This window comes from Merops nubicus, unplaced genomic scaffold (genome assembly GCF_000691845.1).
Source record: "Merops nubicus isolate BGI_N331 unplaced genomic scaffold, ASM69184v1 scaffold11064, whole genome shotgun sequence".
In the NCBI taxonomy this organism is placed as follows: Eukaryota; Metazoa; Chordata; class Aves; order Coraciiformes; family Meropidae; genus Merops; species Merops nubicus.
The window spans coordinates 13188-26858 of record NW_008606219.1 but is presented as its reverse complement, the minus strand read 5'-3'; the positions used below and the strand labels follow the sequence as shown (position 1 = coordinate 26858).

The 13671-nt window shown below is 39.0% G+C and overlaps 1 protein-coding gene across 1 annotated transcript; it reads right to left on the bottom strand.

Annotated features, from left to right (window-relative positions):
- Positions 1-5364: 5364 nt before the first annotated feature.
- BCHE (butyrylcholinesterase) lies at positions 5365-10123 on the bottom strand. The gene is made up of 2 exons (XM_008939574.1): positions 9988-10123; positions 5365-6890 (listed from the first exon to the last, which is right to left on the bottom strand). The coding sequence occupies exon 2, from the start codon at positions 6883-6885 to the stop codon at positions 5365-5367; it is 1521 nt and encodes a 506-aa protein (XP_008937822.1). The 5' UTR covers positions 6886-6890; positions 9988-10123.
- Positions 10124-13671: the final 3548 nt, after the last annotated feature.

The following is a 13671-nucleotide window of genomic DNA, read 5'->3' as shown; positions in this document are numbered from 1 at the left end:
ATTAAGTTATGCTAATTGCACTAGGAAGGGCTAGGATACTTGGTCAACCTTACTTGATACCAAAAGTTCAGTCATTAAAAATTGTAATGATAATACAACACGAGAAGAGTTCAAGTGATAGGAAAGGAATTGTTGCTCCTGGATGCTTTTGTCTTCCAATCCCAGGAATTTAATGGCAGTTTAATAATAGTTATTGTTCTCTGCACATTAACAGACACCAGTATCCACCTCAAGACTGATTTCACACTATTCAGCCAGGATGTTCCTACCTGTGCAGTTTCTCCCTTTGTACCTTGACTTCAGTTTTAAAGTGAAAAGGTGATTGGAATATACAAACGTTCAGCTGCCAGTAGACCTCATATATTACTGCTCTGGGGAGACTGGTATTTTCCTACATGTGTAACACTTGCAAGACTCCAACAGATCATCTGTCCCACAGATTACTTAGATCTGCTCTTGAAATAAATCATAAGCCTATTTCTGAGGGGAAGAGATGTTGCAGGTGTATAACTGGAGGGTTTTGTCCACACTGCCAGTCTACTTAACCATAGCTTTATGGTGGGTGCTTAACAGTGTCCTCTGGTCTATCGACAGACATTAGGGTTACTATTAGCCAGAAGTAATCCAAAGGACTGATCCTAAACATCACTACCAGGAATCTTATGGGCCTCCTAGTCTGTCCTTTCTTCAAGCTACCCCATAATAACTGCTTGAACAGTCAGACCCATGAAGTAATTTGCTTTCTTTTTTCACTCTTCTCAGACTATGTGATTTGAAGTAACATTATTTTTATGAGTAAATACTGCAGACAGTGATGAGCAGCCTGTCCTTATCTTCAGTAACAGAAGTAGTTATGGTATCCATAATTCCCAGGGGTTCCCAAGCTGCTGAGTCCTGTTCTGGATAATGAATCTGCAGGGAATCTCATGACTGAAAAGCAGTGACTTATTGTCAAAGTAGACTGTTTCATCAGGGTCTTTGTAGATGTTACAGACCATGTAAATATGTGGCACTTTTAGGAAAGTGACACTATTCCCTTGGGTACAGAAGAGAAATGTTAGTGCATTAATGCCAGCATCTAGCTTCAAGCCTCAGAGGTGAAATGTTTGCTCTCTTCTCCTGCTGAATCATCTACATTCCCCTTTCGTATTCAAAAATAGAAAATGTTTATCCCTATTAATTTCAAAGTAAAAATGGTCACTTATTACTCATTTATTTTTAGCAAGAATATGAAATAACAAGTGCCTAGAGACATGGGAAGCTGTATCAGCTACTGATGGGGTTGGTAGTTGAGTGGGAAACTCAGGCTGGCTGACTGCCTCCTTTTGTTTACTGAGAAACATAGAAATCAAGCATTTCACTTACTCTTGGATTCTTTTGAAGGATTCACTCCTTTTTTTCTCCCTAACGTCTTTTCTTTTGTTCTTACATGACATTAGATATTTCTAAGAAACAGAAAATGCCCCTACTGGGCATTTGGGGCTTTGATTTTTCTTATCACCATTTTTATTCCTAGTGCTCATGTAAGAATGAAAACCAGAGATCAGTAAGATCAAAGTATGGCCTTGAAGTCCCCTTGTGAGAAACATGGAGCCGTGGGCCGCAGTGCCAGCAGTGATGTGGAACACGCAGCTTTGTACGCAGTGAGCTGAGTTACTTCTTGGTCTCTCCCAACCAGAAAGTACCAGAAGAAGACAGATTTCTTTCAGCTTTTGTTGTCTCTAGCGTGTATCCTTTCCTCTGCAGCCTGCCCTTCCCTCCCTTGTGCTTTTGCACATTAGAATATTAGGTCAAACGCCCTCACTAAAAAATGTGCTCTACAATATTTCTGATTTTCATCTTTTTGCCTGATAGTCTCCTCATCTGCTACATCAATGGTATAATAATTTTCTCCTCAGATGTTTGCCCTTTGATCATGCCAGAGCTTACTATAAATATTATGTAAAACAGGGCATCCCCTGTTCTTTATAAATGTTTACTTTGTGCACATAGGTGCCAGAAAGACAAGAATCAGCTATTATTTGGTCCAGAGAAGGGCAACAAATCTGGTGAGGGTTCTGGGAAACATTTATGATGAGGAGTGGCTGAGGGAATGGCGACTGTTTAGTCTGGAGAAGAGGAGGCTGAGTGGAGACCTTATGCCTCTCTACAACTCCCTGAAAGGAGGTTGGAGTAAGGGGGGGGTTGGTCTCTTCTCCCAGGTAATTAGCAATAGGATGAGAAGAAATGGACTTAAGTTGCACCTGGGGAGGTTTTGATTGGATATTAGGAGGAATTTCTTTCCTGGCAGAGTAGTGAGGCACTGGCCTGGGCTGCCCAGTGAGGTGGTGGAGTCACCATCCCTGGTTGAGGGATTTAAAAAACATGTAGATGTGGCACTTTGGGACATGGTTTAGTGGTCATGGTAGTGTTCGTTTGGCAGTTGGACTTGATGATCTTAGAGGTCTTTTCCAATCTTAATGATTCTATGATTCTATTACTTTTGGAATTATTAACAATTTTTCTTATTTCCTCCCTCATTGTACTGTTTGAGCAATCTGTTACAGAGCCTTGGGGATCTGTGTTCTGGATGATGAGGAAGGGGTCACATAATGGATTAATACTTATCTGATCTTTTACTGTTACATAAATTACACAATTGTATTGTTTGCCCTAATAGTGATGTTTTTGATACTTGTGGTGGAAGCAGACGGAGGGATTATTTTCTGTTTGCTGTGGAAACCACTTGAAATTCAATCCTGGGCTTTTATAATTAATTATAAATTATATACTAATTATAGTGTGGATGATAATCAGACTAGATGACAGGATTGTCTTCTATAAACTTAAACCTGAGTGTACCTTATGTTGTCTAATTTTAGCCAGCTACAGGGATGGGGACAGTGAACTCTATTTTGAATGGCAGGTTATTGATATATATAACAAACAAAAATTATATACACATAGACATAAATATATAACTATCAACCAGTGCAAAACAACAGTTCAAAGAAATGTAAATATTGTTCTGCAAATTCTAACATAGAACTGAATTTCTCTTTTCCTATTAAGAAATTTTTCTATATAATGGAAATATCTGCACGTCTGGTATATGATCCTGTTTGCAAACTCCTGTAGGACAGGTTGTAAAGCTGCAGGATGTAATAAGGGGCGTTCTCTCAGTTTGCTCTCCACTAAGGGCCTAATGACATCAAGTTCAAAGCAACAGGTCGTAGCATGTCTTCCTGATGCAGGAACTGTTACCAAGCTTTACCTGACCTTGTTGTGCAGATTTCATTTTGGGAATCTATCAAATCTAATAAAAATGTATCAATTTTTGGCATTGATAAATCATCCACACATCTCACTTCCAGGCTGCACACCCCTGATGAATGCTATTCTCTGTGCTACGGTCCTTCACACCAAATTCATGTGCAGTGGTTTCATCAGGCTCTGAGTAAAGAGGGAAGCATGAAGAGCTCACAGATTAAATTTTGCAAGAATAAAGCCTGTATTAAAATATTATGCATTGATGACCGTAGTTATCTGTATAGTCACTTTCTGAGTTTTAATGTGATCATCACTTATGGTAAAAAAATATGACAGGCTCTAACATATAAAGGGGATAGAACTTGTTAATGTAATTAAGATTCCTACATATCAATGCAAACATCAATCACACCTAATGATGAGCAAATCTGTCAAAACAAGGGTGCACAGAACAATAAGCTATTAGTTTACCTTGGAGTAAACAGGGGAATATCAGGTTGAACTGGAGGGCATAGATGACAGCTGCAATTAAGACTCCGAGTACAACAGTGTTTAATTCCAAGAAGGAAAGTTCCAACAACATGTTGATGAATTGTAGTTTTAGAGAAGATGCATGGTTAATATTTAAGGACTTGAAAAAAAGCATTATGGTTATAGTTTCAAGAGTATAACCTATTTTTCTTTAAAAATAAACAAAAAAGGATTAAGGGTTACTTGTACAGAACTTAGAATTATCTTTATATGGAACACAAATCATAATATAAAACTTAGAAATTATCAAAGAAAATATAGCACCTGGAAAACCCAGAAGTAGAACAGGCAAATTCAGACCAGACACAAAACTTCCTTTTATAATTGCAACTGTTTTACTGTAATTAAGCTTTAGAACAACCTACCAACATTTGTTCTGGATTTTTCACTACTGGAAATGTTTAAGTCCTATGTGTGTTTTGCATTATGTACAAGATTATATGGACTAAATGAGCACAGTGGTCTCCTCTGATTTCTAAGCTAGTGAGAAAAATAACTAGATCCTGTTTCAAAGTTAATTTCAGTCTTTATAAATCTACACATCCTTCACAAACCAAAGGAAAAGTCCACCATGGAAGTAAAATTCATGCAGGATTTAAAATTTTAAGTTAAGCACTTTAAAAGCGTAAATGAAGCATTTGGTTTTATGTTCTGAGGTATAGATTTTTATATCTATAATTTTCTCACAGCACAAACCAAGCTTCTGAGAAGGCAAGATACTTCTCCATCCTATCAGGCTTGTAGCCTTGAGACTAATTGTATATGACCATAGTAGCAGCTGATTTTCTCACCACACTGAAATGTCTTTATTTCAAACTGAATATTGCATTGAGAACCCCACAACCCTGTAGAGCAGAGCAAAAGCTGCCTCAGTCCTCCTGGACACCAGCTAACTAGCTGGAATGAGGGGTTGGATTAATCCATTTCAAACTTGCAAATGAAATATGCTTATTTGCTGCTTACACGGGCTAGGACACATTGCACTTAAAGACAAGACTAAAGGAAAGAGTAAGTGGTTTGTCACCAGCTGCAGTGAAATCCAGGGTTGTACTTGTGGTACACAAGGGAAGATAGACTTTCTGAAAAGAACATCCTGCAATTCCAATCACTTCATCATGTGAACACGATATACCTCTATATTATAATATTATACACCTGCATATACTGAGCAAATTACATCTTAAGGGAAACTTAAGGGAAACTTTTTTTTTTTTTTTTTTTTTTTTTGCTCAGACTTCTGCTGGAAGTCCTTTCCAGCATGTGAAATATTTTATTTCTAAAACTTGAAACCATTAACTTCCTTCGTAACAGCTGCTGTCATGGCAAAAAAAAAAAATGTTTTGTATTTGCTTTTGTGGGTGGATACACAGTGTATTCTTAGGATTATCCAACTAACAAGCTGCGTGTCAAGAGTTTGTTTTACTAAGGCAGTGTTTTCAGCAGAACCAAAACAGGAATTCTGGGTAACTGTACAATTAATCCTTCATCATCACTCTCATCACACTTCAAACAACCATCAAAACTGTTTGGGTTTTTCCACGTGTGAAACAAGCGTCTGATCAATCAAAATGCTGCAGTAAAAACTCACCCAGTTTTTGCAAAAGTTGCCCAGTATCTCAACATGGATCGGCTTAGGATTTCTTCAGCTTTAGTGTAATTCACTCTTCTTTCTAGGGGCAGTCCAAACACAAACTCGATCTCATAACCATGCATTACTCCCATCCACTCCGGCCAAGGGAGCTTGGAGGATCGATGCTCAAAGAAATAAAAGAATGCATTATGTCCTACTTGAGCAAATTTTTTGGTGAATTCCAATGCAGGACATATTATATTGTAGTCACCAACGACATCATCCATGGCATCACGGTAGTATTCTGGCTTTTGCTCATTCTCCCCGTCAGTGTATTGAAAAATGATCGACTCTATTGCAAGTTGGTTTGCTTCTGGGAAAGCAACAGTTAAAGCTGTTTTAAATTCTGTTCTGTTGATCAAGCTATCATTATCCTTGCTGAATCCAGGGACTCCATATGCTAGAAATGCTGATCCTTCATCTTTATTAACCCCAACTAAGAGCTGTGTTTGTTTGAAAAGGCCATTCTCAATCAAAGTTTCTGGCATGTCTGTGAGAAAATCACCGTCCACAACTGGACAAAAATATACGCCTACAAGAGGGTGATATGGTACAGCAAAAATTTCATTCTCCAGTATATCCTTTGGGTCCTTGTCTTGGAGGCAGAGGATTAGCTCATTCTCATCGCTGGTGGGACACTGGAGTTTTTTCGCCAAAGCCACTGTTCTGTTTCTGGCTTCAGATGCTGTTATTGCAGCCCAGGGGGCGTTTGCAGATCCACTTTGCATGATGGCTCTTGTGAATACAGGATGGCTTTTAGGAGAAAGGACGTGGTAGCTGACAGAAGCTGAGCCAGCGCTCTCTCCAAATATAGTCACACTTTTTGGATTGCCTCCAAATGCTGCTATGTTCTCCTGGACCCACTGAAGTGCTAATCTTTGATCAAATAACCCTGCATTTCCAGGAGCATCCTGGTTTCCTGGCAGAGCCAAAAATCCTAATGCACCAGTCCTGTAGTTCATGGAAACTACAATGACTCTCTCTACTCTGGCCAGAAACTTGCCATCATAGACTGGTAGGGAAGTCGACCCACTCTCAAAGCCTCCACCATATATCCAGACCATGACAGTCGCATTCTTAGGTTTGGGAGAAGGAATCCATACATTAAGGTATAGGCAGTCTTCACTTAGGTTAGTTTTTGGATTCCACATCTCTGATCCAGGAAATCCTGGGAAAGTCGTGTCTATAAGCTGGTAACAGGAGTTTGCATGTTTTGTGGCATCCCAAACATCTGACCACTTCTCACAAGGTTCTGGTTTTCGAAATCTCAGTCTACCAATGGGTGGCTGTCCATAAGGTATTCCAAGGAAGGCTGTCACAGTTCCTCCCAGTACCTGCAGGTTTGTCCCTCTGACTCTGCCTTTCTTGGTTGCAATGACATTATCCTCAGGCGCTACCTTCCTGATGAACACACACAGGAGAAGAAGCCACATAAGAAATCTGGTATGGGGACCTGCACCATTTGTCCACATCATGATGCCTGAAACACAAGAAAAAAAGAAATTCAGAATTAGTATTGCAATGAACTAGTACCAGAGCTAAACTAGTTTAGTCGAAAAGGGTGTAGGTCATCCCAAGGGCACTGAAAATAAGCTGGAGCTGCTGCACAAAGCTCAGCAGTCTTTAATCATGCGTTCTTGTTAGTAATGTCGCAAAGACTGTGTTTAGTATTTTGTATCTCATAGAGTGCTTCAGAAACACTGCCACTAAAAAAACAGTAGAGCTGAAGTCAGACCAGGGAAGGTAAAGTCATATAAGCAGATTCTGACTACTTCAGTCAGCAGATGACTTAACCGCTTGCATTTCCACTGGCATGATGAACGTGATGTTTTATGGTCTGTGACAGAAAACGCCATGCCTGACCAGCTACTATTCTGTCAGAGGTTACTCTGGCAATTTTTGTTCTCAAATCAGTAAAGAACGATAACAAATATCACTAGGCACAGATTTTTCCACAAGTAAACATGCATCCCATTAACACTGAAAAGGAGCTTGCAGCCAAGTTTTAATCCAAGGATTTCCAGGTCTGCTTAACTTTTGAACTATGTGTGTGTGTCACTGTAGATGCCTGGGTGAAGCCAACCTCTGAGGTGACATTGCTAAAAATTCAACACACTTGGTGCTTTCACTGTCTGACTGACACGTCTTAAGATCTGAAGATGCTTTAACAAGTGAAGTACATGAAAGACCTCTGAACTGCCTGTGAGTTTGTCAGCTCCTGTGGGCAACTCCATATGGAGGTATGCCAAGATCTAACTAAAACATTTCTTTCGAGTTCTTTTTTCTCTAAAGCAACTTAACCAGCTTTACAACCATCATCATCACAAGAAGTAGTCATACTTCTACTACTTAGAATGAAAATTAAAATGCTAAAGAGGCAAAGATTTTTAAATAAATGTAGGTTGTGCCTAATAATGTAAGCATGACCTTTGCTTCCTGAGAAGTTTTCAGAGTGATAATTAACATTATCTTAACACTGATAAGATGCTGATTATGTACCACATTTAAGCATACCGACAGTCCTGTTTACCCAACCTTTTCAAATTCTATAAATCCCCCACTGTCTTGCCCTTGAAAGTGCAAAGTCAGAAAAAAGACTGCATGAACCCATTCCTAGGGCTTACGTATTTGAAAATGCTCCACAAAGCTGCCTTCTATTTTTCCTTGTGGTCCTGTTGTACATCGTGTGCTCTGTCTTGCCACTTTAAACAGGCCATTCTTTGTTAATGAGAAGCACTCATGGTTTTAAAAGGACTGAGGCTAATTTCTGTGGAAACTACAGCTGTAGCCTAGTCTGAGCTCTTCTGCTTGTTCGAGTATTCTTGGACATCAACTAGGAAATTTCAGGGGGGAGAAAAGGAAGACTTTTCCTCAAAGAGGTTCCTAACCTTGAGTTAGCATCAAAAAAGCAGGGAAGAATCATCAGAGACAATATTTTTAGCATTCATGAAAACAGAGAAAATAGATAAATTTTAGAGAAACATAAATATTCACTCTTTTTTTTTTAATATTAAAAAAATACATAAGGTGGTGAATGGGATTAATAGGCTTCAGAGCTGGTCTAACACTCCACTTAGCCTCCAGCTTGACTTACAAAAACCTGCTAATGTCCCTGTGGGTACTAAACTTTACTAATGTGAGTAGTCAATTTGGACAACTCACGTGGTCTAGAAACTCCTGAGGAGTTTGAGTAAGCTGAGGCTCACTCCAGCAGCCCCCAGGATCTGCATGTTTAGCTCCCGTCTCTATGTGCCCATCATTTTTTGTTCCATCCATTCCTGAACTAAAATCTTTTAATTTTTGGGTGAGTAAAGATATGTAAAGATTAGGTTAGGGGTAAACTCTTCACCCTGTCTCACAGTCAGTGAGGCCACGGGGCTGGCTGTAAGGAATGTTTGTAGTAGGACTCTAGCTGGGTGTGTGTGTACTCAATGTACTGTGAGCAGAGAGTAGTTTCTACAGTCTCTTGTTTCACTGACGCTCCTTTTTCACACAGTCACTTCTAACTTCACACCCAGGACTGAATCACAGTAACAGACTGAGAATAATAAGAGAAATAAGACTGTTTTCATTAGGAAGCAGAAAAAACACTATGAAAAGCAAGAGACGTTATAGTTCCTGAAGCTTCTAATATCCAGATAGTAATTGAAATTAATTGCCCTCTGCACTTTGCTGTTAATTAAAAAGGAATAGGACAAGAGCACTGCAAAACACAGAAGCATAACTTTTGACCCTAAGAAGTTTTAGACAAGAATTATAGGAGGGGAAAAAAACTATCGAAACCCCCAATTCTGTACCTTTTTAATTAGCTCTGCAGAAGAACAGGTGACATTTTAAAGAAAAAAGGACTGAAATAGATCAAGCTCGAAAGAACCAGAAGTTTTGTACCACTGAATGAGAGAACTTGTCTAGTCTGAAGTTACTCTGTTAATATTAACAACATTAGCAAAAGGATTATTATTATTACACCTTGAATGTATGGGAAATATTCAATTTAGTAAGGTTTTTAATGCTGCATAAAAACAAACTCAATCACGTAAAGCACACTGAGCAAAACAAACATTACTTGATGATTACTATAAAAGGGTCAGAAGATTGCTGCAGCTCATCAACCTTACCCGAGCAGAGATATATCATACAATGTATTTGCATACTTTAAAAAGCCATTTCTGTAGTAGTTTCCTGACAGCAAAAGTTAAACAGACTACACTTGTGTTCCCTTGCTGAATAAGAATACAAAATTTCTTTCGGTGACTCTCCTCTCCTTGCAAATCCTTACCCAGCCCAAAATTCTATACACAAGACTATATAATCACTATTTGATTAGAAAAGATGGTTGAATTAATAAGTGATTTCTAGCTCAGCTTAATTTACTTAGCCCAGGGTTCCTTGGATAGGACCGAGGTCTGATCCACACGCCTGCTGACTCGTTCCATTTGCAGAGCAGAGTGAGTTTTCCCAAGAGAGCAATAAACGGGCAGAGCGTAACATTTTAAAAGATCACAATCCCCGTGCAAATCAAACTGAACTGTAAATTACCCTGGCAGACAGAGACGTGTAAATAGAGAATCACTTACCCCACTTCTATTACAAGAACTACAAAGTTTTTAAGAGTCAGGATCTTTGAATACTTCGGGGAAAATGCAGTGTGCAGCTGCTGCTTTAAGCCCGTAAATTGGACAGTACTGACATTATAATCCACTGTTTCTGACACAAAGCTCGCGAGAGCTGGCAGCAGCAACTTGATCTGCAGGCAGCCCTTCCTTACGAGCTGACATCTGCTCGTGGTGTAGCTGTAGAAATGCCACAGAGAGAAACCCGGCTGGGAGAAAAATCAGCCGTGAGCTTCTACAGCGCAGGGAAGATGTGGTGATTTGTTCTTAGCATGGGGCAACAGTTTTGTAACCTAGAAAGATAAATAGAATGATAAATATAAAAATAATCTCACCTCTCTTTTCTCCATCTTGCTTAGAGCACCAATCTCACCGATACTTTTTTGCTGTTGTACAGCTCATATCAGTACCATTTTAAAGTATCTCAAATTTTTCCCTGTAATATAAATAGCTATTTTTGTCTTTAAGCAACCATGGTAGATAAAAAAGCAGTGTTCTCTGCACAGCGATGTCAACAAAAGGCAAATGTCAGTTGCATTACTTGACTCATGGCCATCTGTACGCTTGGTAGAATCCTGCACTGTCCTCTTCTGATTTTAGGGTTAAAAATGGTACCCATGTAGTGCCACACACTGTTTTCTCTCTCTTCTTAGAGAGAAAAAAACCTTTCTTCTTATGCTTCAGAGAGAAAATCACCCATTCTGCTTAATACAACTGATACCCTTCTTTTGCCTGAATCTCTTAAGCATCTTTTCCACCAGAATTCAGCACTGCAGGTGCAAAGCCAGTGTAAACTGCAGGTCAGAGCTGTCAGGGCTGCAGCACAGCTGGGGACATGTCCCACAGCCCAGGGGGAATATTTAGATTGCAAAGATTTCAAGGTAAAAAATGGAGGTAGAATAGAGGAGTGGAGAAGATAAATAAATTACATGCACCCCTCTTACAAATGTCTTATCAAGCTCACATCCCTGAGCCACCACATGAAAACAAAAGGATTTCACTGGTGGGACTCCCAGCCCCCAGCAGCATCTGCTCCTCTACCTCTGCTCTGAAAAAAGCAACTTTTCCACAAGTTTTCTTCTACTGAAAGCCTTTGTTACCACTACTAGAGATGAAGAAAATTACTTTCCCTCTAATAATCAACCTACAGCTCTGTTTCAATTACACAAAAGCAATATTTGGCAATGCATAGTACAGGAATAAAGCAGAAATAAAAAGTTAAGTATGAAGTTTATAGACCTTAACATGGAGACTACAAATGGTTTTTAAAAGCTAGCAGGTGAAATAGTGTTTTAATAGAAAAAAAGCTCAAAAAAAAAGCACGGTCATTTGGGTTCTCCCAGTAATTTTACAGTCTACCTTTAGGAACAGGCATTTGATAGGTATATGGCTGGGATATGTCTATCATAGAGAATGTGTCCCAGGCTAAAGCTAAACCAGGTTATAAATCCCTAAGCTTTCAGAATGGGAGTGTCCATCAGAGTGGCTAGGTGGGAAAATTCTTAGCTGAAATTGCTATCTCAATAACATAAATAGAAATATTTAATGGCAAAATAAGATAAATTCAGAATCAACACTAGCAGTAACTCTGGCTGATCTTTTTTTTTTTCCCTGCAGGAAATGCTAAGTTGTGCTCTTTTAATTAAGGCAGTTTTCAGTGTTCTCTGATGTGCACATTCTGACTTCCTTTAGTGCCTCTTCAACCCATGTGGAAACACGGGCAGGTGACACACATTTGCTGTGACATCAGAGGGATGAATCATAAGCCTCAAATTTTGATAGAGGTTACTTTTAAATAAGATATTTCTGATGCTTATGGCAAACCATCGTATTCCCAGCTTTCATCACTGCCTTGAACAGTAAAGAAACAGCAGGAGACTCAAAACACTAAAAAAGCTCTTTCTGGCTTCATCTGGTTTCCAACATTGACCGTGTTGTCCTACATCTGCTATCTCCACTGCTCCCTCTGCCTCTCCTTGCCCCTCTGCTCCCTTTTGCAGTGCCCAAGGCACCTGATACAGCCTCCTCCTCTGAGGCAGACACAGCTAACAAATGCAAAATGTGGAGCATTTCTATGGACTCTGACAAGGTGACCCTGGGATAAGTGAATCAACTGTCTCAGGCTGTTTCTCAGGCAGTAGGAAACACTGAGTTCAACTTTTGGGTTACCTGGATGTCTTCAGAGAAGAGAGGCTTTTGGGCAGGTTGTTTAGATTGTTACACTTCTCGACTATTACGCTTCAGTCTAATGTTAGACTATTATGCTGTGTTTTTAAGAAAACTAAGCCCTCTTCTATAATTTTTTCCCTTTAATTAAAAAATTAACATATAAATTGAAGTTTCACAACTGTGTGCTGTGAGAAGAAACGCTTATTTTATTTATTACTTATCTTAAGAAAAATACCTGCACAAAAATTAGAGACTAAATACTTTTAATGCCTTTAGTAATTCTGTGTAGAGTGGTCATTTTCTCAGTTTTCCTTTGGGAGCTTGAGAGGAAAGGATGTACAAACCAGTAGATAGAATACTATATATATATATTTCTGTGTGTGTATACAAGAGCTATTATATACACATACAGAGATACATGTATACATATACTGGTAGTTTTAAATATCTCTATCCATCTACCTACCTATCTATAAAGCTGGATATTTTTTGAGGTTATATAAACTTTTATTTAAAAGAAGGTTATTAAAAGTCATCACTGAAGTCACTACCAAAGCTAAAAATATCATTTCATTATTTCATGTGCACGTATGAAATAGATATCACACTGACATAGGAATTTTGATACAAGAGATGTCCAAGTCTCTTAAGAAATTAAAACAAAGGCCAACTCTAGGAAAGGCTGACATTTAGTATGCTAAGAAGCTTAGAGAATTTTAACTATATGTATTATAGAAATATCAAACATTTTTATTATGGTTTAGTTTATTATTAAACTGCCCTTCAAGATATTACCTAAGCATATGCAGATGTTTACACTTATGAACATCCTAAATTATAAACCTTTTGGGTTATTGTCAGGACTTAACTAATAGATCTGAGTAATCCATGAGAGGAAAACCTATTTGGAAAGAGATGTACCTCAGGTATTTCTAGCGGAAAGCACATGCCTGTCCCCCAAGGTGTCCTCTCAGCTTTCAAGATCTAATTGCACTTGAAGAATGCCAGTCACCAGATTAGATCCTGCCCTTCCAAACCATCTACAGCCCCAGAAAAGGCACCTGGCCTCCTGTAAGGATAGCTGGGCTGAAAAGCTTTGCAAATGTCACTTCAAAGTAAGAGATATCCCATAAGAAACGTGTGCAAGTGTGATGAAGTAGTTACATGTTAATGGTATGTAAAAGTAGGAAACATTCTTACTTTTGAATTGATGAGAGGAAAATCAAATGGCAGATTATAGTTAAGTTGTACGATATGTTATTTGTACGAAAATGTGGGGAGGCTTTATTTAAACTCCAGCCTTGGTAAGCTCCCTTGGGGAGGCTCGGCTGTCTCTGATCCCCAGCTGAGTTTTCACACTGAGCATCTGTGTGACCTTGGCTCGAACCTCTGAGAAAACTGCTACGCTGTGAGAAAAAGCTGTAAAAACCCATGTAAACACAAGCTGTACATGACACGAAAGGTGAAATTGCAGGCAGG

What these genes read in the sequence shown, in the direction of transcription:
- BCHE (XM_008939574.1), bottom strand. Translation starts at nt 6,885, where the DNA reads ATGATGTGGACAAATGGTGCAGGTCCCCATACCAGATTTCTTATGTGG.